This window comes from Musca vetustissima, unplaced genomic scaffold, assembly GCF_032173495.1.
Source record: "Musca vetustissima isolate MV318-11 ecotype Yass unplaced genomic scaffold, APGP_CSIRO_Mvet_v1 utg19436, whole genome shotgun sequence".
Classification (NCBI taxonomy): domain Eukaryota; kingdom Metazoa; phylum Arthropoda; class Insecta; order Diptera; family Muscidae; genus Musca; species Musca vetustissima.
In genome coordinates this window covers 87,355-113,470 of record NW_026884542.1, presented here as the reverse complement: position 1 = coordinate 113,470, position 26,116 = coordinate 87,355, and the positions used below count along the sequence as shown (strand labels likewise).

At 33.6% G+C, this 26,116-nt stretch overlaps 1 protein-coding gene and 1 long non-coding RNA gene across 2 annotated transcripts in view; both read left to right on the top strand.

The window, feature by feature from the left end:
- Positions 1 to 17,800, top strand: part of LOC133331511 (uncharacterized) — an 81,198-nt gene extending 63,398 nt beyond the window's left edge. Inside the window, exon 3 of the long non-coding RNA XR_009754387.1 lies at positions 17,633 to 17,800. This is a non-coding gene — a long non-coding RNA (uncharacterized LOC133331511). The remainder of the gene's footprint in view (positions 1 to 17,632) is intronic.
- A 698-nt stretch (positions 17,801 to 18,498) lies between these two features.
- On the top strand, positions 18,499 to 24,456 carry LOC133331504 (uncharacterized). Its single transcript, XM_061539894.1, has 2 exons — positions 18,499 to 20,059; positions 23,145 to 24,456. Exons 1-2 carry the CDS (start codon positions 18,511 to 18,513, stop codon positions 24,320 to 24,322), a joined length of 2,727 nt encoding a protein of 908 aa, XP_061395878.1. The 5' UTR covers positions 18,499 to 18,510; the 3' UTR covers positions 24,323 to 24,456.
- Positions 24,457 to 26,116: the final 1,660 nt, after the last annotated feature.

Here is a 26,116-nt window from a genome sequence, read left to right as displayed (position 1 = left end):
CTTCCAATATTAAAACGTTTTTTTATATAGCTGAATAAGTTCTGACCACAGCAGCTACCTATTGCAATTATGATCGAGTAAAGTTTACATGCGGAGTAAAGGTGACTAGACGATGTAAAAACTATTTCGTCTAGTATTATGAAATGTACAAGTTTAGTTTATTATTAAGGAATAGTTTTTATGCATGTAGGTATAGTCGGACGATAGTCATGGTCTGATATAATTATAGTAAAATTTTATTTCATTCTCGTATTTCTTTAAAGCAAAAAAAAAAATGCAATAATAATTCGTGTAGTGTGGGTGATGGAGCTGGACAATCCAAACAAAGCTACGACTGAACATGTAAATGTGTCATTGTTATAATTGTGGAATGCAGTATGACACATAAATGCAAAAAATGAAATAAAATTGTAGTAGTTTTGTTTCTCAAACGGCTGTTTTAATAAAAAGGAATTTAAATTGTATTTATGTATTACATTTAATGCTAAAATTATTCTTTTAAATGTTCTTATGATAATTATATTTAGAAAATGTTTTTTAATCCAATAATAATTCAAATTCTAATTGTCTTTTTTTAGGTAAGTTTGGATGTGGATTATATAGACTAAAAGGTAATCGATTTTATTCAACTTAAGTATTTATAAATTTGATAAAGTTTTATTTTTGGTAATTTTGTTAACCTTGGACTTCCTGCATTCTTTTATGAGCACAATTTATGGTTCATAATAAATTGAGTTGGTTCATAATAAATTGAGACAATTGCAACGGAATAGTGAAAATATCGTATTATTGCTCACACTTCAGTTTATTTAATATACGTTTTAGTGTTTTAATACATTGTTCAATTTACCATGACTTTTTGAAATAAGAAAATTTAATGACATTCCTAATAAAACCAGTACTGCAATTTTTATTTACATTCTCTATATTACCTTTTGACGTGTTTTTGTTATTTGATTTTCCTTTAGAGCTCTTAATTAAAAATAATATCAAATTTGCAGTCAATGCTTATTTAACTTTGAATTTTTCCGTTCCATTTCGTAGTGTAATTGTAGTTGGCTTTTGTTTATAAGGCTTCTTTTTTTAATTACAATTACTGGTCCATTTTTTGCTTATCTCTTTTCGATTTTCTTTGCTGTGTTTTTTTCCATTCTTCCTCTTTATTTTGGCATATAACAATAAAAACAAGGCCATTACAGCAATTAATTATCCATCCATTAAGGCAAATAATTTGTGGTTGAATGCTCTCTGCAGCGACTGCTGTGTAGGGAACTGCACTTTCCGGTCAATCAATGTTGAGTGGTGTGTGTGTGTTTCTCTGTATTCCAATAGCAATCGAAGTAGTTAAATATCAATTGAGAGCAAATATATATATAAATATGTATTAAATTTGTCTGCACTCAATATTATTCAGGACTCGGTAATTGTTATAAAAATGAGCAGCACATTAAAACCCAATGCAGATTCGAATTTAAGTAAGCATGAAATATGGAATACCAGGGATTTTTGCGAAAAAAAAACGTATAAAATAATAATAAAAAAATACTATATACGAAACTTCACATTATTCTCTGCACACATGGACCCAAGAGAAACTACAAAGAAGTCAATAATTTATGGTACATTTATTGACACAAACAAAAGTCAGCAACGGGAATAAAACTTGCTCCATTTGCTGTCTGTGTCATATCGTCTTTTGTAATAAAACGACAATAAAGAATAAAGTCAAGCGAAGTAAACATCAATGCTCGCCAGAAAAGAAAGATGAAAGAATTCGTTTCGCTTTTTTGTCAGATGCTAAGTAAAAATGTGTGGTACTCCATTCAGTTGCAGCTGCAATGACAATGAATGGCAAAAGTTTGAACAACTAAAGTATTCCAAGAAGTTTACAAAACTATAGCAGCTAGCTATCAAGACGAAGTTGGGAAAGAACCAATATCATGCAAAGAGAAATAATTTTTAATGACAGTACTCATATAATATTTTAATCATATATAGATGGGAGATATATGTAAATCTGAACCGATTTTCGCTAATTTCAATAGAGTTAGTCTTTGGGCCAAAAAAATGCGCTGTAGCGAATTTCATTCAAGTCGGATCATAAATGCCACAATTTTATATCAACAGACGGACGCACATGGATAAATTGACTCAGAAAGTTATTCTTTGCATATTCTCGAAAGTAACCATGGAGACATAATGCACTGGATCACAGTGTAATTCAAGTTTTCAATAAAATATAGGCATTTCAGCAATTCACCACGTCATTTGTCAGTTTTGAATTCTAAACCTGTGGTGAATTAATAGAGATATTCGAAACACATGAATGCATGTGCGCGTTGATTTTTTAAATAGAGTATGGAAGAATTTTTATTTTACTTCCTTCTTCTGATTTGGAGTTCCACCAACAACAATAAATGGTATTGAAAGAAAACTCAAGTAAAACAAAGCATTTTCTTTAGTTTGTTTATAACGAGAACATCAACAGAAGAAAACAATAAATAAAGCAAACAAATTCATACAATGCACTCCACAACAAAAGCTAAACGCCAACGAAGTGAGCTGTTTGCTCGTGTGTGGCCTTCTTATTCTTCATAAATTCACAGATTCATGCTACGAAGTGTGTCTATACTTGGGCAAACGTCTGGTGCATAAACATTGAATTCTATCAAATAGCAGTGTAGGAAGTGCTAGACAAAGAAGAAGTGGCCGCAGAAAACTTATGAAAACTAATAAAGCAAGGCACTTTATTGTCTGCAATCATCGATAGAATCTTATGTTTGTATGGGTATTCGATGTGAATGTATGTATGTGTGCATATATTCCCTGCACACACAAACACACGCACATATCAAGTACATTGCAATTCATTAATTTCGTTTGTTCGTTTAATCAAAAACGGTGTTACAACTTCGGCCTTTTTATCAATTGAAATATTTTGTTAAAGTTTCCACAAATTGTACATCCAGATCCAGAGCAGCATCCAGATCAATTTTAATATAACATAATATTTCGTAGATATGCATACTGCGGGTAATAGTTAACTTATCTTGAAAATAACGATTTTTTTTTCAGTAAACTATTATCAAAAAAAAAAAAAAAACGCTATATAGACATCACTAACTGCAAATGCTTGTGAAGAGTGTAAATGAACTTTATTAAGAAGTCTTGCACGTTTTTCAATATTTGCTAGACATGGATGTAGATCAAGTATTGAGTGTACTTTATTGTTCAATAATAATTTTAATTAGAAGAATGTGTGAAACAAATGGAAAATGTATTGCGTTTTCATCAAATGAATATGTGGGTATATATGGCGAAATAGCGTAAAAACTTATTTAAATTTTAACTTACCCTCAATTTTACAAAGAAACATTAGGTTGGGAAAAAAGAAAACCATTATTTTTATATGAGTTATAGGGCTTTATTTATTTTTGTTTGTATGATTTGTTGGCATTTTAAAGGTAATATCATATGGCCTCTCTCTTAGAAGTCCTCTCAATCTGCAGAAAAACTCTCTATTTGCAAAAAAAAAAAAAAACAACTCTAGTAGTCGATTTCCACAATCCTCCCTAGATAAAAAATTTTATTCTGGCCGTTTCTGATTTCTGGTTTCAAAAAGTTTTATGGTCAATTTTTAGCTCCTGGGAGATGTTACGACTGCTAACATGCCGGTCAACTTCGATCATTTCTCCGATTTAATCGACATTTTCGACGACCGGCCTACATGTGCGAGGTGCATCCTTACCATCAAAAATTCCTGAACGTAATCTAAAATCGCACATAATTAGATGTTACAGTATCGAACCATAAACACCAATCACAATTTTAGCCGCTTAACTTGCATTTTCAACATTGTCAAAAAAAAAAAAAAAAAACGTAAAATGTACCAATTTTTCACATTGTTCACTTCCATTTTGAACACCCTGTAACTCACAACTGAATGCATCAAACAAAAAATTGTAAATAATTTTTTACTGCAAAATATCGCCCTTCCAAAGAGCATAAATCTGAAATTGTTTGATCTATAGGGAAGACTAGGGTAAATTCGGTTCCACAAATGTTTATAAATTAGTATTAGTTTAAAATTTTTACAGTTTTGTAAAAAAAAAGTCAAATTCGCCGAATGCTTTCCTACCCGGCATTTGATGGGGCACATTCGGCCCATAGTCATAGTCTGGTGATTATCATTTCTATCAGTCTTGTTGGAATTCAGATCCTCTAAAGGATCTATTTTGTTTTAATACGCGAGTCAATGTTCGACTTTTAAGACTATATTTTTAGCGGCGGACATTGACGTCTCAAGGTCATATACACTACCGGAAATAGCATTTTTCTATCGCATTTTTGTCAATATAAGCTCGTTTGGTCTTATATATGTAACTTGGAACCATATTAAAAGATTATTTTTAAAGACAAACTCAAAAAAAAAAAAAACAAAACAAATAAGAAAATAATAATACTCACTTTAAAATGCCGAATCTACTCCCAAGGTACTTTTTATAATTTTTGTCATTTTTTTTAAAACTTCTAAAAACATTACATTTTTAATTATTTTCATATGACTGTGCCCCACTAGAAAATGTCGAATCTACCCCGAAGGTACTTTTTATAGTTTTTGTCATTTTTTTCTATAAATCTTCTAAAAACATTATATTTTTAATTATTTTTATAGGAATAATGACCTAATTAAAGACTTTTTGATAATATTTCCATAAAATTGTAAAATTCTTATACACGAAATACATACAAAATGGAATGGAAATATTACAAAAAAATCTGTAAACATACAAAAACCCGTGCATCTAAATGTGCTTATTAGCTAGAGTTTTCAAACTTTGTTTGTTTATTTATTTTGATATTCGATACCTATGTATCGAAGCAAGTGATGAAGCTCTCACTGTGCTTCATATCGAAAACGAGATTGCCGAATGTGCTCCGATGCCGAAGGTTCCCCAGTATCCCCTACTTTATGAGGAATCTATCAGTGCAGCCAACTGCCGAAAAAATAATGGATTTCTTTTCCCCAACCTAAAATATGCAAAAGAAATATTTTATGCCGATTAATTTTGACTCGCGATTTTCGTAAATTTCCCCCGATAATTACAACACCTTCAAAATAAAGTAAACCATTGAAAATTCGGTATATATAGTTAACCACATTTATGGTACTTTATGTAATACTATACGTTGATGTTTGTGGTGAAATGGCTTCATTTCCCTGCAATTTGTTTTTGTTGGAGCAGCGAGAGGAGATAGAGAGAGAAAGAGTCAGTTTGCCTGTAACGAAGGATCTACGAACAACAGTCCAACAACCAACAGCGACAACAGAGCTTATTATAAATGCACATTATACGTAATTTATGAACAGCCAACACCCCGAATGTCCGGAAAATGCAATTTAATTTAACGCTCTGTTGCCCATATTTTGTTTTCGCCGTTCTCTTTGTTGGTTGGTGTTCAGTTCATTTTCATACTCTGTTTATCCTTTGGGGGACTTTCGCCTTTGCATTTCCCCCTTTTTCCTTAACGTTGGCTTCATGGTTTTGCAAATGTATTGTTGTTTTAAATAATAACAGAGAATGCAAGCAAACAAACAAAACAAAAAGAAGAGTACAAAAGACGCGGCAGCAAGGGCTTTACATTTTTTCGCCTACATCCGGTAACTGAAAAATCTCGGCACAGCTCAGAGTCTAGACATCACATGGTTGTTTGTTTGGTAGGGAACATGTTTTGGGAACAGTCATAATCCTCCATCGTCAAGAATTCCATACGAATGCCAAAGTGTTGTGAGGGCATTTGTTGTGTTGTTTTTGTTTTTTCACTACGCACATCGCCGTATAAAATTTCTGAAAAATATTTCTCAAAAAACAAAAAAAAAAAATGAAACGAGTAAAAGTAAGACATTGTATTTCCGTTATGAAGTAACGGCAACAACAATAATAAATTAAGGAAATAATTAAAATATTTTTGAGGCCACAACCCCCACAACGGATGAGGATAAACACGTTCGTTATGAGATTTTATTTGTTATTGTTGTTTGTTAGTCGAGATTTTTTTGTTGAAATTTTAGAACAAAAGCTGTTTGTCATATGACAGGATATGATGTCTAGAAGCGATTTGATTTTCTAGGAAATAGAGAGGACAAAATTTATTAAATTTTAAAATTAACAAAAAATTAGGGTTTTTTCAAGCGAAGTGGTATTACAAAGATGTTATCGTAAGATTTCTGCTGTCAAGTCCCCATTTAAAAACCCTTCAAATGCAAAGTTTCAAGGCTATAAAAAACAATTTATGGCCATAGGCAAATGCTTATATTTCAAATGGAAAATTGGGGGTTACTTACATTGTGACTATGGTTTTATGGGAAATAAATTTTCTATACTTACTAATGTTTGTTGCGGCCGGCACATGTCCTACAATTCACTGGGGTTTTTTATGGAATGAACTCATTGGAATCGAATATTGCCGTAGGGATTAATAGAATGCTTGAATGGTGAAGCCTTCTGAATAGATTCCATATTAACAAATTTCACTCTTGGCAAATGCTCAAATTGGTGAAACCATATTCATTATTCTAACCAAATTTGAATAGACAATTAGTGGAAAAACAGAACCTATAGCCACTTTCTTACGAAAAAAAACTCATAACACGAATAAATTAAAATTAGAATTACAATTTTATTGAAAACTCTGATAACTGAAACTCATTAATTCCCATGTAATCTCCGCATAACCTTTGGGGTTTACATTCACTGCTGTTGCTGCTTCACTGCTCGAAATCGGTTTGTTTTTTAATCTTTTTTGTTACAATGTTTCTATTTTTTTTGTCTACCATTTCCGTTATATTCTAACAATCAATATTTGAACAAGTTCCAAAAATCAAAAAGCAATTTCAAATACATGGTTTCGATACCATCAAAATAGCTTAAAGCGTCCACGTTCAACGTTCCATGCTAAGCATTATGCATCATGTTCGTCGCTATGACGTTGTGTGCGAGTACCATTAATGTGGACCAAACGACCACAAAGTGTAGAAGAGCGCCAAATAGCTTAGTGGTAAATATGAACATGGACATACATATCTGACAATCCTCCTTGTGACATCCGTAATGGCAGTAACTATGAAATTCTATGCTTCAAAAATGTTTGAGTGCAGCCATGAGCCATCCATCGATCGATCCCATGATGATGCAGAGTGCCCGCATGTGTGTGTGCTTTTGTGGTGTGGTATGGTAAGTGTGCAATATCACACGTTCAACAATTGTGACTGAGAAAACTATTTCTTTGTTAATCCTTATTCGGACGACAAAAAACATTGTCAGTTGTTGTTGTGTTTCATTTTTGTAAATATATGAAATCTCGATTTTTCGGTATCAAGTGAAAAACTCTGTTTGCAAAAAGTGTAACTAATGGAAATTAGAAATAAATTGAATGAATCCCAACTGTCGTATTGTTACAAAAGAATTTAATCTGTGTCAATGTTTTGTTTCTGTGCGGAAGTTGGTGTGAAAAAATAAATAGAAAAGAATTGTAGTATATATGTGCATATATATAACTCTGCACTTTGGATAATGGTATTTTCGGACATGTCATGTTTTGTTGGAAACACAATAAAATGTTGGATTTTTCTTTTAATGATTTTAATGCTCGGAATATAAATGCCGAGATGTCAAATTTTACTATATTTTTAAAACTTTTTTGCATATGCTTTTAAAAATATGTCCAATAATTTTCCTATAAAATCCTTGGACGCATTAAAATATAGTTCAATAATATAACATTCGAGTTAAATGTCAATAACAGTTTTGATGGCACTTCCAACATCCCCACATGTAAATCAACTTTAACCTAAAATAAACAATTGAAAAGTAATTTGTAAAATATTTTTTTAGTGACACCCTCTTTTCTACAGCCCATAAGCCTTTATTGGCTCTTTTCTTTTTTTTTTTGGTGTGAAACCAAAAGCCAAACTATATCGTTAGAAACCCCCCAAAAAAGGGAAAATGAAAATATGAATAAAAACTTAATTTAAATGAATGGACAGAACGTGGTTGCGCTTCATTTGCCACTGCTGATAGCAGAGCACAAAAGCATCCGAAAAACCCCTTTAAATAACCGAAAACGGAAGCCCAAAAGTTACTGCTGCATCCATCCTCTGTGACATTTTTGTTATCAGCATTAGAGAGATGTGGAGGTTTTTCGTTCGGTGTTGGTATACATGACATCGTCCAAATGACCACATTCATCGATTTTGTTTCTCTTTCCCCTTTAAACTAATTTTCAGATAGATAGTGTGTTCTGTTAGTTATGTTTTTTTTTTTCAATTCGTTTTATTTTTTCATCGAACACAAATTCGTTCGAACAAGAAAACCATTTTTCCATTCGATTTCTTTCAAAGTCATTTTCCGTAATTATATTTGTTCAAGTTCGGAGAGTGTTTTTTTTTCAATCCATTTTTTTTATTTTGAGTGTTGGGAACAGCATCTGCAGTTTGACCTCTCTGAGTATGATGCAATCAACTGTAAATGATTTTTCATTTGTAAATATTTGATTACAATGATGCGCCTCTGCCTGTGGCTTATAACTTTTTTGTCGTTTCTCTGGCACCCATTGAGCATTTATATGAAATGGATGCTTCAGATTAAAGGTTATTTTTTGTTAAAGAATTCATAAATATGTATTTATTACAAACAAAAATGTATTGGTCATTGTTCAAATTAGTTTCTCTACCATTCCGATTCGATGGACGACGGGCAATATGAACATCGTTATTATTTACATTGATGTTTATGGTCAATTTATTTGATAAAGCAAAAAAGATACAAAATTTTCCCATTATATACATTAATGTTTTCATTTATGTGTTAATGTATGTGCATTAGTTGATATGTGGTGGCTTGATGTGGATATGATTGTCCACAACGAACTACAGTAACTATGGTCAAAGGAAGATATACAGTCAAATCCGTTTAATCGAAAGTGAGTGAGTTTGCTTCAATTACCCGAGTTTTTCAATAATGCTATAATTGATGTATGTTTCATTTAACTGAAGTTCAATAAATTATGTTAATAAATCTGACAGTAAAATACAAAGAATATATCCAGCTCTTTAAATATTTAGAAATTGCTTCCGCATCCATATATATGAAACCGATTTTGTGTGAAAATTTTAAAGAATTATTAGTTATTTAGTTTCAATTAGCCGGAGGTTTTAATTAAACGGTTTCAAATAAAACGGATTCGACTGCACATACAAATACATAATAATGTGTGCATTATGTGTGCCTATACATAGTTTATGTTTTATGTATATGTTTGAACCATAATAAAGTGTTTGGCCTGTGGCCTGATGTTCTGATAACCATTGTGTGACAATTATAGCCTATGTAAAAATTTGTTCTGAAATACGTACATACGTACGCCCGCAATTTCCATAGCATTCAATTCAATATTAAGCACAATTAAATACAAACCAGTGGCTTTTATAAAACATATATGCATTGATTTATGTATTTAAATTTTAGGCATCGGTTTGATTTGTATTCATTGGTTTGTATTCATTGGTTATTGATTTGTATTCATTGGTTTCGAATCCACTTGCTACATTCGCTCTTCTGATACTAAAGTCAAATTATATTGGAACTTTTTATCTAAAAACATGTTTTCCTGGTAATAGACGTTGCCGTTAATGGATATAATTATACATTTAAACTACTATTTTCAAACGCATTCATTTTTTAAAAAATATTATCGAATGTCTCTACAATATCGATTTTGTTTTTAATTTTTCCTCACCCATTTCGACTCGACTACAAAGATATGCCTTAAATAATTATTTCTAACAAAATGAATGAATATGGTGCACCTCTCTAGAACAAATTACAATACAAACGAAACTATAATTACTCACCAAGGACTTTAATAATTCCCTATTTTGTACAATTTCCTTTTTATACCCTACACCACCATCAACACAATTTTCATATTCAAAGCAGATTCCTTGTCTGAATCGAGATTTGATGGCAATAATAAAGCAACCCTTGTGAAATGAATAGCTTTTACTGGTCTAAAATTAAAACGTTATTAAAACAATACTTTTTCATTGTACAACAACGGCAACAGCCACAACGACGACAGTATGGACGACCGACACAACACCAGAACTTTAATAATAATGCAACAAATGCTCAAAATCCAAACAATGCAATGAAATGAAATGCATTGCTTTGCAACAACAAAAACATCAACAACAAAAAAACATAACATTGCCGCAAGTCAATTAAGGATAACACAAAAAATCACTTTATAAACAGAAACTGTGTAAAAAAACACTACAACAACACAGTACGACGACAACGATGAAGATGACGAGAAATACAAATCACAGTCATCCAATGAGGCAGTCAGGCTGGCAGGCAACCATTAAATGGACTTGGACATTACCACAGATGATGACGACGATGAATGTACATGCAAACTACTGGTCAAGGGTGCTGCGACGAGGGTGGAAGGATTTTTTTGTATCCAAACAATGGACAAAAAGTATAACTTTGGCTTTCTAATACAACACAATGGGTGAGCAGTGCAGCACTACGACAAAGCAATCATAATTGGAATGCTTTAAGAATTATTCTTTACAGTCAGTCACACTGCACGTTAGCATCAAAATGTAAAATTATAATTGTAATGGTTGGTGTGCAGAAGCTGGAACAAACCGAAAATGAAAAACATGAATTGTTTAGACAAAGGCTAATAATGCATTCAAATGGAAAGCAAAATAATATAACTGACAAAATTACAAAAAAAAACACACAATTTATTTAGAATGTCAACGAAGATAAAACTATACAATGTAGCACAAGTTTTTTGGTTTGGCCTGCGAATACCTGATTTATATATGTTTCGGACAGGTTTGAAGCTTTTAACATGAAGCTTTTTTTATTATTCACAATTTAATTTCATCCCAAATCGAACAATAATTTAGCTATATCTGCATCTAAACCAACAGTTCCTGGAAATGAAATATCATGCTAATATCAAACATTCCTAACATTAGATGCATGTCCCAACAGAGTGAAAGGCACATACTGATTTTCAAATTAAAAGACCTAAAATAGATCTCTGCGACGATTCAGTAACTTATAACGATCTAACAACTTATAACGATCCGACAAAAAAAACGTGAAATTTATAAATATTGAAATAAAATGTGTAAGAACTTACTTTTTCCGTAGAAAAATGTCCAATAATATTTTATTTTTTATTTAATGAAATTTCGTCGCCGTTCCAAAAATTATATTTTTTCTCTTAAACGAAGCCCGTCTTATATTTTTTGTGTTTTTGCAACAAAAAAGTCTTTCTCTTATACAGATTTTCAATTAACCGAGGTTTATTTTAATTGAAGCAAAGAGCTTGAAGATTCATTGGCATTTTTCGATAAACCAATGTTCCCACGTCCGAATTCTACTATATTTATTAAGGGCATTTTTACCAATTGTTGTTAAAAACTATTGTAGAATTGAAATATTTTTTTCGATTTGAAAAAATTATTTAAATTTTGGTTGTGAATGGACCCAAATGCCTTGTCGTGCATGTAAAGAATAATTTTAAAATCAAGTCAGGAAGGTCTACATTCTTGTTTTCTCTTGAATTTTCATTTTTTTTTAATTTGCCTTCCGAGGTGCTATATGATGAAAACAAAAACTGTTTCATTGGCTTCGTTTGACTATCTTTACATTGCCGAAGTATTGGAATAATTTTTTTCATCCGGAACGGATGTTCACTTCCCTGTTGCATTTTTGTGGCCCAAACAGGTGTTAGACGTTTATCTATTGTAAGAATACAACTTTGCTATGTGATATGCCATTTTATTAATTTCTTCTTACACCACTTTTTAAGAGGTATTCATTTTTTGTAGAACTATTAACAACGAACGGAATAGCTTGTCGGCCATGTTGAAATGAAATTTTTAAGTTTATTGACTAGGGGTGGTGAATTTATCACCGTAAATTATCTTTGACGTCAGCTGCCCTCAATTAAATTGAATAATGAATTGTTTATCTGCCCTCCAATGGATAAAGCTTTAGTCGAAGCTGATTATAATGTGTTTTAAAATTGGTCGCATTTATAAGTCATCAATATGATTGAAAGAGCATAACAAAGCATATCACTTTATCGATAGAGAAGTTACCCTTTCAGCTATCTGCAGCTTTTGGGCGAATCCCAATGATTAGCGCGGAAAAGTGTAAATATCTGATATCATTACCCAATCTTCATAGATTTCATACACTTTTCAAAATACTTGGCGATAATGTTGATTACTCTATATATTTCGATTTTAGCTGACACAGATATGGGGGAGTATTTTTAATGAATCAAAAGTATCTCTAAATAATTCCTGTGTTATTCACACAAACGACCATCACTGCATAATATTTGTTTAATTTTTTTCTATTCATTTCATTAATTAATGACATTTGTAGTCTTTTTATTTCTATGGCAACACATATGTACATAACATTCTGTGGTTTTGCAACAGTTCCAACAAAACGATGATGTAATGGAACTTGCCACATATCTGCTTACAAAGGAACTACAACAACACGATATTCTGTGTATGGGGATATAAACAATATGAGTGTATTCTATGACGTTTTGTCACTTTCCTTTAGCATACTCATTTTGATGACGTTTTGTACGTTTTTTTTATTTTATTTCGCCTTCGTATAGAAGCCAGCGATAGAAATAATTATAAATGCATACAATTGTAATAGAAAAAACCACTACAATAACCGAACAATGACAACATGTAATGAATTTAAACTAGGTCAAGACCAAGTTGTTTGCATGAGTTCGTTTGCTGTGTGTGTGTGTGTGTGCGCTTTTTTATTTGTCCTTTTTATATATAAACCATAAGTTGGTTGTGCTATCTAATTAAGTTTCTTATTCAATTATGAATTAAGAGGAGTCCTTTAGTCTTGGCCATACAAACAACACACATACAAATTGTGTGTATGAGTGAGTATTTTGGTTTTGCACGAAATTAATTTGTGTCAATTACACTCAACGTGGACTGTTTGATAAAAAAATATAACTAAGCAATGAAAATAGTTCGGCCAACTTTTTATTTTTTTCAACGTATTCTTGATAGATACCAGCAAGGCTTCTAAAAATTAAAAAAAATTAAACTAACTATATTGAAAAAATTCGCTAAAATTGCCAATCCATATGGAATCTACACATTGGTGTTACTGGTTGATGATATAGAGAAAATATACCATTAAGCTTCATTCAAGTGTATTCTGAAATACACATTGTTGTCTCAATTCTAATTCTGTCGTAAAAGAATTATTTATAAACATCAAACATTTACTTTTCAGAGCAACCTTCCCACTCATTTCTGTTTTACATATGTAACTCACGTGACAAAATTAAATTTCATTCAATCGACTATTTTTTATTTATTGAAAAAAATCGATAATTTTTTTAATCCCTGGCCACGATTCTGCCCTTTCAGCAGGTTGGGTATACAAACATATTAATCCCCATAGATACAACACACAATTTGTAATTTAATAACATTGTCGTTGCATTCAACACGCGCTAATTATAATTATTTGCTTTATTTATAATGGCATCGTCACTCGTTGCTGCAAAATCGTTCAATCGAACGGTATGCGAATTTGTGGCTCTGCCATGACCAATGCAAACACACACCACTACACAAATACACACATTGGTGGACAGAGCTCTGTTCCCATAGATCGACAGACAAATAGAATTGCATAGCATGGTGTTTAGGTCCGTTGCCATTTCTTCGCTCGAGCAGGAATTAAAGATACAATTTGCAATTGTTTACTGATTGATAAATGTTAAATGACATTGGCAAGAATGGACTCCCGTGGTCTTTCTATTACAAGTTACATCAATATCGCAGCAAGCTGGGCAACAGTTCGAGAAGGTCTCTCCGGTTGTGTGTCAAACTGTCCGCCATACAGATAAGGAAATATAAAGAAGAATCGAATTAAGGGACTCTCTCGTGTGGTTAGCTAGAGCATTGGCAAACTGGGTAATGATGAATCCGGCCAAACAACATGGCATAAGATTCAACCAACCATCCAACCATACTACCGACCACATAATCATTGAACCGATGAACTAAGCATTCCATAGGAACAACAACAGCCAAAGATCACTGGAAACATGTATTCCTTAGATGGTGGCTACAGTAAGATTAGTGAATGTATGTGTTTGTGTGTGTGCGAACGTGTTTGTCTTCAAGTCAGAAACTAATCCATTGATACCATTATACCCAATAGCATTCCATATTCGTTGTACTTGGTGATGGTGGTGTTGTCGCCAGTATTGAAAAACATTGCTCCAATCCTTATTGCATTGATAAACTTTAAATATTGTTCAATGTTTCTGCTGCACAACGACCTCATCAGTTCTTTCTTTTTTTCCAGTGGCTTTCAGTCGTCATTTAAAAGGGTTATTGAAAAAGTGTTAATTGATATGTGAACAATTATTCAATAATACATATTGGCCAAAGTTACCCCTTGTCCTTCACATAGTCTCTTGTATTCATTCAAATATGAATTATTTGTAGAAAATTTAAATATGTGTCCTAATAACCCTTCTTACTCTAATATGAAATGCAATGGAGACTCTATGACTTTAGTTTTGTGAACGATTTCGATAATTGAAATACAAAACTTTGTGTATTTTTAATGCTGCCATGTGGCAAATGCGGTTGCCTTAGCATCTGCAGTTGTCATTATCAACTTGGGCATCCATGTCGGTGTCGCCGTCATCATCATCGCCATTATCAGTATTTTCCTGTCCATTTCCAATGCTGCTCTCACTCCATTACCAACCAACTAGCCCCAGAGGTTGAAATAATATCAGCACATCATTATGTTTTAGTTTAGTATTTCATTGCATTGGATTTGCGGATAGTGTTGCTGTCGTCGGTCGTTCTTCTTTCTAGCTGCTGTCGGTTGCAACCAACCAGCTATTGTGGTTGATTATTGAGATGCTGGTCGTTGTTGTTGCTATTGTTGTTTGGGACGTCATGAAATGCGATGCATTGCAACAGGCAAAGCGCTGAACAAATGAACCGCAACAACATCCTTGGGCGCTCGTTCGTTCACTCGTTGATTATGTTACCATTTGCATTTGCAGAGTGAACGACTTTTTGCGCCCTGTTCTGGTCTAGAATACGAATACGAATATGCAAATTGTAAATGTTCGATAAATAAATACTTGTTAGTCTTGTTGCTATTGTTATTGTTTGTATTATTGTTGTTGCTTTAAAAATGCGAATGCAAATATAAAAAGCGTACAAGAGGCAACTAGAGTTGTGAAGCTATCCAAACGCTACCGACAATAGAGAAAATGTAACAAAGACCAGTTATTACCAAAATAATAGTTTAAATTTACTTTGTGTGCGGTTATTCGAGTATTTGGTTTTCTTTGATGTTGGAATTGTTGCCGACAAAAGTAACCAAATGCTGTTGCAAACGATGTTGAAATGATGAGTATCAAATTGATTGTAAGCAGAATAAAGATACATTTTACGTTTTTTTATTTATCTGAAAGAAAAAAAGGCAAAAGAATAATATCTTAACTGTTGCATATACAAATTTCAGGAAAAGTTTCTAGGAAAAATAACAAATAGTTTACAAAGTCTCCACGTTTGTTTTGGTTACATATAATTTTGTAACTCCATTTTCTAGTTTTTAACCTAATTTCACATTTGGAGTTCTTATTCATAGAAAGGTCCACACAATTAATTTCTAACATAAAAACAACAGTTTTTGCATATTTCGAATATCTAGCTGTAGATTCCATTCGAAGTGGCTGTCATTTTCGGTTCAATGAAGTATTTGACACTATGAAAACTTGATTTGAGTTTACACCCATTTATAGGTACAGAGCAATTCTAGGCAATTTGATGGTTACATCTAAATGATCGGACCAATCATTATAAATGGATTGAAAACCTCCTTGCAAAAATATATGTGATGTAATTCAAATATTTCATGTTTTGGTCTCATGGCGTAAGGTGTATATAAAATTTTGGCTGGTCGAACTTAACGACGTATTTACTTGTTGCTAAATTTTCAATTGCTTTCCTTGGTCTAGTTTATTCTCCTATGAAGATACCGTGGTCGATTTTTTGTGAATCTTAAATATGGAATAGCAAAAAGGATTATTATTCGATTGTATGTGTTTTGCACCAAAAGTCTTAAAAAAATACAAAAATTTCGATGCCCAATGTATGTAGGAGTTATTTGAAAACCCCATCTTTAAGTGAATTAGTCCTCAATACTTTTTACAAATAATTATTCGTTTCATAACTTCTATATGAATACTTTGTGTGTAAGTACAAGGTTTCCAGCCTCCTACAATCAATCATCAGACATTTGTCTCATTACAATCAGTATAAGATGTTCATCTAAGTGTACTTATCAGTAATCCAAATCCCACCCAAAATTTCTATATTGTTATTTATTAAAATGATATTTGTTCATCCTTGTCCTCGTTTTTTTCTTATTCTTCTTCTTTGTCTACATCTTATTTATTTCCAACTTAATTAATATTGTGGATATTTTTGCGTACTCCTCCTATTCTTGTTGTTATTTTGTATTTGTTTTTTTTTTTTCGGGAAAGATAAGCAGAAAAGACAAAATCTGAATAAGCTTTCACAAGTGTCTAAACATTCATGACAAATTAAGTCTTAAAGAGTTGCTGATTAAAACAAATCCCTGACATGCCGACAAATGAAAGCTTTTCAGGGTCATTTGTCAAAGGTTGTAATTTTTCATGCCATGTCTCTCCCATGCTGGCTTGTTCGCTGGCTGCCTGGTGAACAGCATAAAAATAGACCAACCATCAACATCATTAACATAAAAACAACACACACACACACAGCATCAAGGAAAAAGAGTGAACGAAATAACTGCCCTAAATTTGACTTAGCAGAAAAACAAAACTAGAAAGTAATGACAAAAAGGATCTGCTCACATTTCAGCTGACGAAAAAAGAAGAAACAGCATTTTATGAGTTGTGATTTTCTCTGTTTTCGTTCACGTCAAAATAAATTAAGAGGTATTTAATGTCAGTTACAGTGTGAATGCAAATTACCATCCATACACCCTTTTACCAGGAGCCTTAAGGTCACAAGACCACCCATTTTGGCACATTGGGATAAGTTTCGCAAGAAAGAAATTAAAAAAAAATCCATGTATGTTTTCATATTCCAAAATATCTCTCAAAGTACATTTCATAGGATTTCTATTCATTATACACATTTTCACAAAACATGCCTCTGAAATTTGTTTCCCTTTTCTAAAATTACCCCATTGTACATTTGTTTCTTTAAGCCATAATTCTAGCAATTTGGCTACATCGTCAAGTGCTTTGTAAGCAGTTGTTCTTATAAAAGATTTGCATTAAAATTCTAATTATAATTATTCTTATCCCATTAGTATTATTATTATTTGTTAGCGTATATGTGTAGTGTTCTTTAATTATTTTATGTTTTCAACAAATGACGAATTTTGCTTGCGTATGTTTCTAATAATGAAATTTCCTATTTTTGTCTTTGTATTTGAATTCGTTACAGGCCAGAAGAACAGTGTTAATGTATTTGTTGCTGCACGTCTTAAATACAATGATATTATGGTAATTAGCAGCTGTAAATCTACAGGCAAATGCTGACATTTAAAGGAGTGTCAACAACAACACCATCAACTCTCCCACCACACTGCACAGCAACAACAACAACAACAACGGCGAAAACACAATTTCACACCACAATCCACAACAGAAAAATAAAGGAAAGCAGCAGCAGCAACAACAAGGACATTAATTAATAAGAAATAAAGGACACACGCAGTCCCAAAAGCACCCAACAACAGCATTGAAGACTATATCAACATAACCATCATCAGCATTATCATTATCGTCATCATCAGCACTGTCGTCGTTGTCGACGTCGTCATCATCAACGTCAGCAACATCATAACAGGCTTGCTGTACTCTGCTAGTCATTGTCCTAGCGGTTGACGACGACATTGGCTTGTCGTCCTTAATAGATGGTTGGCTGGTTGTGCTTTACAAGCATTAAACATTCCACAGGAATTAACAAGTTGGGCGGCAGCTATAGTAAGGTATACCCAATATTTGAACTTGGGTTTTGCCACCCATTAAATTGGCTTAAATAAAAGCTACTTTGCTGCCCAAGGGGACCACAGAGTCAAATAAGCAAAGGGAAGTTGTGCGAAAAGTAATAAAAAATTTAAGATATTTAATGAGACTCTTAGTGAGTTTCAATTAAACAAGTTTATTGCAAACGGCGCTTCAGCACTTGAATCACAACAACAAGAAATCCCATTACACGCCACTACCACACCACCCACCCCCTCCATCATCATCACGATCAACTACAAATAACACATAATGGCCACCACGACGTCCAGACACAGAAAGCCTACCATCAGAATGACATGGTACCGCCTGCGTTATTGGCTAACACAGATTCTCTTCCTGACGAGTATTTTGCTAACGAGTATCCCCTCGACAGTTGCCAACTCTGACTGGATCCAGAGCTGTAGCAATTGCCATTGTCACTGGAATTCGGGAAAGAAGACGGCAGATTGCAAAAACCGACAACTCTACACAATACCCAATGATCTGAGCAACGAACTGCAAGTTATTGATCTCTCCAATAATATGATACCCGAACTGAGAAGGGAAGAATTTAGCGAAGCAAATCTTCAAAATCTGCACAAAATTTTTCTGAAAAATTGCACTATTCAAGAGCTGAATCGGGACGCCCTGAGAGGCTTGACAATATTAATCGAATTGGATTTGTCGCATAACTTTATCAAGGAGCTGCATGTGGGCACCTTCAATGGTCTGGTTAAGTTACGCAACCTGGTAATGAACAATAATCAAATTGAAGCATTGGACAATCATCTCTTTGTGGACTTGCCGTTTCTCTCACGTGTGGAGTTTAAGAACAACAAATTGAAGCGGATAGACATCCACGCCTTTGGACAGTTGCCTGTTTTGTCGGCAGTCTACTTGGAGAACAATGAGCTGACCGTCTTGAGAAGAGAAACTTTCCAACGAACACCCAAATTGGTGCACTTATCCTTGGCCTCGAACCCATGGAATTGTACATGCGAGTTGCAGGAGTTCCGTGATTTTGCTCTGGCCAATCGCCTTTACACTCCACCAACCGACTGTAATGAACCCAAGCATTTGAAGGGAAAACTTTGGAATGAAATACCTTCAGAAAATTTTGCCTGTAAACCAAGAATATTGGGTTCGGAGAGTACCTATGTCGATGTCCATTCAGATAACATCACGTTGCCATGTCGGATTGAGGGTTCGCCTAGACCAAATGTGACATGGCTCTACAATAAGAGACCGATTAACCCAAATGATGCCCGCTTTAAAATTCTCAACTCAGTCGAACAACATCGTGCCGAAAGTCCAAACACATTGAATTCGGAATTACGCATCATTGGTGTTAGACCCACCGATAAGGGTTCCTACACCTGCATTGCCGACAATCGTGGAGGCAAAGCAGAGGCGGAATTCCAGCTAATTATAAATGGTGACTACTACAGTCCTCTCAATGGTTCGGGTAAGAATCGTGTACATGGCCTTAGCACGTCTACCTCGGAAACAGAGCCCAATATTTTACTCATTATTGGTTTGATTGCCACAACACTTTTGCTGCTTCTGGTCGTCATAATTCTTGTCATCTGCTGGTATTGTCGTCGTTCCAAAACCTATCAGAAGGATACAACAATGATGAGTGAAAATGGTTTAATCTCCTCGAAAATGGATAAAACACACAATTCTATGCTGGAAGGCTCGGTCATCATGGAAATGCAAAAAAGCCTACTGACAGAAGTTAATCCCGTCGAAAAACCGCCACGGCGAACGGAGCTGGAGAATATTGATGGTGTTGGCAATGGCAATGGCGGTGATGATGGTCACGAGATTAAGAAGACTCTGTTGGATGAAACGCAATTTGGTAAGTTTTTTTTATTTCCTTTTCATTTTTCTTTTTTTGGTAGTCGTAAAGGCTCTGCAAAATCTGCATAAGGAATGGTTGAGAACAAAATGGAAGTTAAGTGGATAATTCAAGGGAAAAAGCAATAACCACAATTTACAAAAGAGTTTAATGAAGAAGAAGGTTTGTTAATTATTGTATTTTAACTGGGTAAAATGTATATACATACAGAAGAATAGTATTGTTTCATTTCGGCCGTCAATAGTTCCATATACACATTAAACGTACATTAAATGCTTAATCGATAAAATAGTTAAATGAATAGTTATGAATAGTAAAATAGTTTAACAATAACAAAACGAAATTTTATAAAAAGCTTATTGACAATTTGTCTACATCTTTACAGTACACCATAAAAGTCACTTACTGCTAGCGATTTTATGTATTCAATTTCAATTTTCGAATCGTTTGAAGTAATTTTTAAAGTTTTGTAAATTTGGTTCAAAAATCATCATTCAGTTTTTTACAACCTTTACTTACAAATTTCAAATGTCAGGAAGTATTTGTTGGAGACTATAAAGCATTTGATAAAAAATTCTGATTTTTCCAAAGGAGATCATTTATAGCGTACTGATGTTTAAATATCAATCGAATTATAGAATGGTTCTCTTTTTTGTTGAGATGAATTTTAATATATTTACATAGTCTCCGAACGATTTTGCACGTATAAGAGAACTACAGCTTAAAGGTACAAAATCTTTTGTCCTTCCCCCTTTTTTAATGTACAAAAATATTTCAAAATTGAAATTTTCTTCTAATTTTTGTTAGAAAAATCCTATATGAAGTCCCCTAAAGCAAAATATGATCAAAAAATATTTTACTGCTACTCCTACATTTAAGACAATAGAAAAATAGTTCCACGTAACAATAGTCATACTTGAAATTTTTAGAAGAAGAAAAAATACATACAAAAAAAAGAAACTCAAAGTTTCTGTGAAAAGAGTGACACGAAAACAAAGTTTATATCTGTTTGAATCACTTTCACTGTATATTCATGTTCCAAATGTGCATTAAAACTTTTGCCTGTATGTACATCTGCTAATAGAAATACAAAAAAAAAGTTTTTTTTATCAATGAATTCACATAGAACATGATGCCAGAACAAATGTCAATGTGTCAATATTCTCCATTCTCTATATTCTGTATTTGAAAACTAAAGTTATTTCGAATATTGACAAGTTGTCAACGTATTGTAGTGTGTGTTGTGCGTGTGTTTGTACGTTTGACAAACAATACTCTAATAATCAAACAACTATAAAATCTATGACTTTGAAGTAGAAATACAATGATTTAGCTATGATTACACTATTTCTAAATTGGAAAAAAATATTATACTATAAATAAAACTAATTAATGAAATATGTTTGGTAACCGAAAAATGCACCTCGGTCATGGGCAATAGCATACCAGATAGTTAATGATGGAATTTCCCTACGCAGCGTGAATTAGAAATCTCTACTCTTCAAAAAAATTATATATACCTTATAATAAACTCTAAATGAAATGGTGTAAAACTTCCACTTTTGATTACCGAAAACATTTCAAATGAATGATTATGCATTCAAATCCTACATCCAACATTTACATGCACTCCTGCACACACAAACATTGTAATATCCTGGTATTCATGTTTGTGGACATGTACAAAATTAAACACAACATGTTTTGTAATTAAGATAGAGTTGAAAGAGATGGCCCACTTGGAAAGCAAAGGGAAATTTGCACAAATTCCATGTCAAAATATGTCAATATTAGGTCAAACTTGAGAATGTCTGTTTATAAAATAATGTCAAACACGAACACACTCTGAGTTACACACACACACATGTACTATATCTGTGGCTTTTAGTGAATGAAAGGCCAACATAAAAGGATAATTTTCTTAGTCGTACTTTTTGGGTTAGTTGTGATAGAGACATTGTTGAAAATGATGTCGTCGAAAGGAGATGTCCATGTTCCCAATAATTTTATTCTTGTTTGGAATCCTTATTGGTGGAATTCAACAATTGGTCGTATTCCAGTTAATTGATATGTCCTGTTTGGGTAATAGCCATATAATCAATTGCTTTGATTTGAACTTACCAAGTTCTTCATATACAGATTCCCAACCTGTGGAATATCAAATTTCCATATTATGCTGCTTTAGGCTCCATGTTTTAAAAAAACAAATTTGTTGTCCATAGTTTGAAGTTTTTTGAATGTTGTGTGTTAAAATTGCGCTTCAAGCAACAAAGTTAACCCATTTTAAATGAAGTTCAATTTCACGCTTTAATATTCTCTCTTTTCAATCTTTTTTTACTTTACTTCTGATTCACAAGATTAGAAAAAACGTGCTACACAAAAAACACAACTCTTTGTTCTTTGTTAAGGTTTTAATTTAAACATTTAAAGTGAGCAGCTTCATACTGCGACGTTTCACATCTACGGCAACGAAACGAGCAACAGTACCAGAATGCCCCCGAGGTTACAAGACCCAAGATTCAAGATGTAGAGTGTTTTTAGCGCAGCAAAAACAAAAACAAAACCGAAAGGAAAAGAAAAACATCTACAAAGTAAACACCAACACAATGACGTTCGTTGATGCCAAAAGGTTAAAATGTTTTAAGGACAGACAGAAATGCTTGTATTTTTATTAGAAAAGGCAATGACAACGAACAGCAAGCATGTTACTTGCACACGTATGAAAATTCGTACAAGGAGTCAGGGAATAGAGAATTTGGAAAAAAAATGTTTTATGACAATAGGTCGAAATGTGAATAGGAGAGCATACAACACGATGATGTTTACACAAGAACATTGCTTAAAAAACACACACACATCCACACAGAAAGAAAGATATCATATTTTTTAATTGGGTACCTACTTAAAAGTATACAGCACATCCATCCAGTCTTAAAAAAAGATAATTTAGATATGAGACTCAGATAATTTTTATTTGTTTTACAATAAAAAGGGAATTTTATCGGCAAGTTACTATTAGGCCGGACGACTGTTTTTAGTTTTATTCATTTAATTTCTTAATATTCTCTCTCATTGCTCATTACAGGAAATCTTCATCATCGCGATGATGAAACTCATTCAGTGACCACATCGGACAATACAGTGCCTCGTACACGTCACACCTACATGGACGACACATATGTTACTACGCTACCACCAGACTTGTTGGCTTTCCCAGCACGTGTCCCACCCACATCACCATCCATGCAATCGTCCCAATCGAATATACCCGAACAGGTTATCTACGGCATACGTTCGCCACCAATGACCAGTCCCGTGTACGCTCACATGACACCCCATGGCATTTATGGTACTACGACCATAGCGGCCGCCACACCGAACGGTTTCATGACTCTGCAACATCCCAAATCGCGCAATTTAGCACTTATCGCTGCTGCTAATAGCAGACAACAACAATCGCCGTTTGTCCCCGCACCCGTCGTCTACTCGCCGGCAACCACTTCAGCGGTTGTTATGAAACAGGGCTATATGACAATACCACGCAAACCGCGAGTTCCAAGCTGGGCGCCATCGTCATCGGCTACCAATTCGACACAATTGAGTGAATTTCAATCGCCCACCTCGCCGAATCCCAGCGAAACGGGAACAGCGACAACAGCCGAAATGATAGTTGAACCTGTCTATGACAATTTGGGTCTGCGAACAACCGCTGGCGGTAGCTCAACTCTTAATTTGAACAAGAGTCTAATGCAGCAACAGGAACAGCCAGTGCGCTACACAATGCGGGATCGTCCACTACCGGCAACACCCAGTCTCACATCAGTGAACTCAAATCAGGCACAGCAACAGCAGGCGATATACCAACAGCAGCAGCAGCAACAACAACAACAACAACAGCAACAAACACCACAAAACAACATGTCCAGCAATAATACAAGTAAAATCTACGAACCCCTACACGAATTAGTTAATCAACTACATCAGCCAACAACGACCTCGGACACGGAACCATTATATGGCACAGCAAGACACCATTCCGCCATAGTGCCCAATAGCAACAACAACAGTAACAGCGGCAACACAACAACGACCACCAACACGATCTCAAACAGCGGCAACAGTTCAGAACCGAAATTAACCAAAATACCACCCAGACCGCCACCAAAACCGAAGAAGAAAATGTCCGTGACAGCATCACGCAATGGTCATGGCAGCACAAGTCAGCTATTCGACGATGAGGGAGAGGATGGCACCGAGGTTTAGTGGAATCTGGCCAAATCCTCCGCCCACCCTGTGTCGATGGTGACATTGACACGAAGACCCTACCAGTTCCTCCTGTCCTCGTTTCAATTTTGTTCTTTTAGCTTTTAAAACGTAATGCCTTCCTCCATATCCTCGTGAATACTTATATATAGAAACAATAACAGCAACAACAACATCATTTATGCCTACAAACACACAAATGTAAAGAAATAAAACCATAACAACAAACAACAATAGTGACATTAAAAGCATACAAAGAACACTCTTTCGGATTCCACACAGTCTTCTTAGCCTCAATGCTTATGGCTGCCATCATTTGAACATTCGTAGGTTTTTTGATATTTTTTGTTTGCTTTCGATTTTGGTTTCATGCATATTATTAGCTGCCAGGATAGGAATATTAGCGGTTTTCACGCATTACACGCGGAACTCTGAACCAAAGAAATCAATTTCAACAAACAAAAGATTTTGTTCTTGTGGTGTTTTCGCATTACATTTTCGTTGCTATTCGTATTTGTGATTTCTGTTCTGCTCGTTAGCAGAGCATGAACGTTGCGTTGAATGTATTGGCATTGGTTCAATACTTATTCTTTTAAAATGCAAATTGAAAACTTCTTAAATTATAAAATTTATAATTTAAAGAATTTTTAATTGTTTCTTTCAACTCGAAATCCAAAGTTTTATTTTTTTATAAATATTTAGGTACAGATCTATGACATTTGCATGAATTTTAAAATATGTTATGATTATTTTATTTTTTGATTTAATTTATCTTTTAAATACAGTTGACCGCATAGACATACATAAAACATTTTTTCAAATGCAATAGTAATAAAAATTATGTTTTGAAACCGCCCCAATATATACAACCAATTTGCTAATGACAGTATTGATTGTGTTCGTCTAGCCTTATGTATTCAAAATCATTTTGATTCCACAATCCACTGATTTCTATTATGTATGAAACTCGAAGATTTCTTTCAAAATTTTCTAAAGCATTTCGTTCATCCCATACAATTAAAAAAACCCTGTTTTCAATATTTTGGATTCTGGAAAATATATTTCTAACCTGCATTTTAAATAATTTATTATTGAAGCATTTTGTTGTTTTTCTTTTTAAGTAAATTTTTTTTACATAATATATTTTAGTTATTTTCAAATGGACCCAATTTAAGTCAAAGATTTTTTAAACGCAGCATTTAAGAATCGAATATTTCTATATATGTTTATACTTCTATTTTTTCCTTACAATTAATTGACATCAGCCAATTTTAAATTCAGCCCAAAAATATGCTTTGATTTTAGCACAAAGTAGTACGGTAATACAAACAAAGTAATAAAATTTACTAAACAATGTTTTAAGTGTGTGGCATATGAACGTAGTAAATGTCAGATTTTCCTCGCATCATTTTCATGCTCTACATCTCTCTGTGGTCTTTGTACATTTGTATGAAGCATCCAAAAAGAAAGGATGTTGATTTTCACGTTTCACCAGTACATAACGTAATTTTTATCGGCCCCGTATTTTTAATTTTGAATACACAATGATAATGCATTTATTTTTAGCGGACACTGTAGCTAGCGTCTTACCGTCTTAATATGATTAGTCAATTACTTTTTATAAAATCTAAATTTCAAATGATGGTAAACTTTTTTATTTTGCAGCACAAAAATTGTGGACATTTAAGTTTATCCCAAAGTATATAAATTTGACTTACCTATTAGCATATCCTTGTTGGAAAGGCACTTTTCTGATGTGAATAATTTTCCCATTCGAGTCGTACACGATTTCCC

Bases quoted from the DNA above. Each gene is read 5' to 3' on its own strand.
- LOC133331504 (XM_061539894.1), top strand. From the start codon at position 18,511: ATGACATGGTACCGCCTGCGTTATTGGCTAACACAGATTCTCTTCCTG. The intron at 20,060-23,144 runs GTAAGTTTTTTT...TGCTCATTACAG, and splicing joins GTTGGATGAAACGCAATTTG to GAAATCTTCATCATCGCGAT.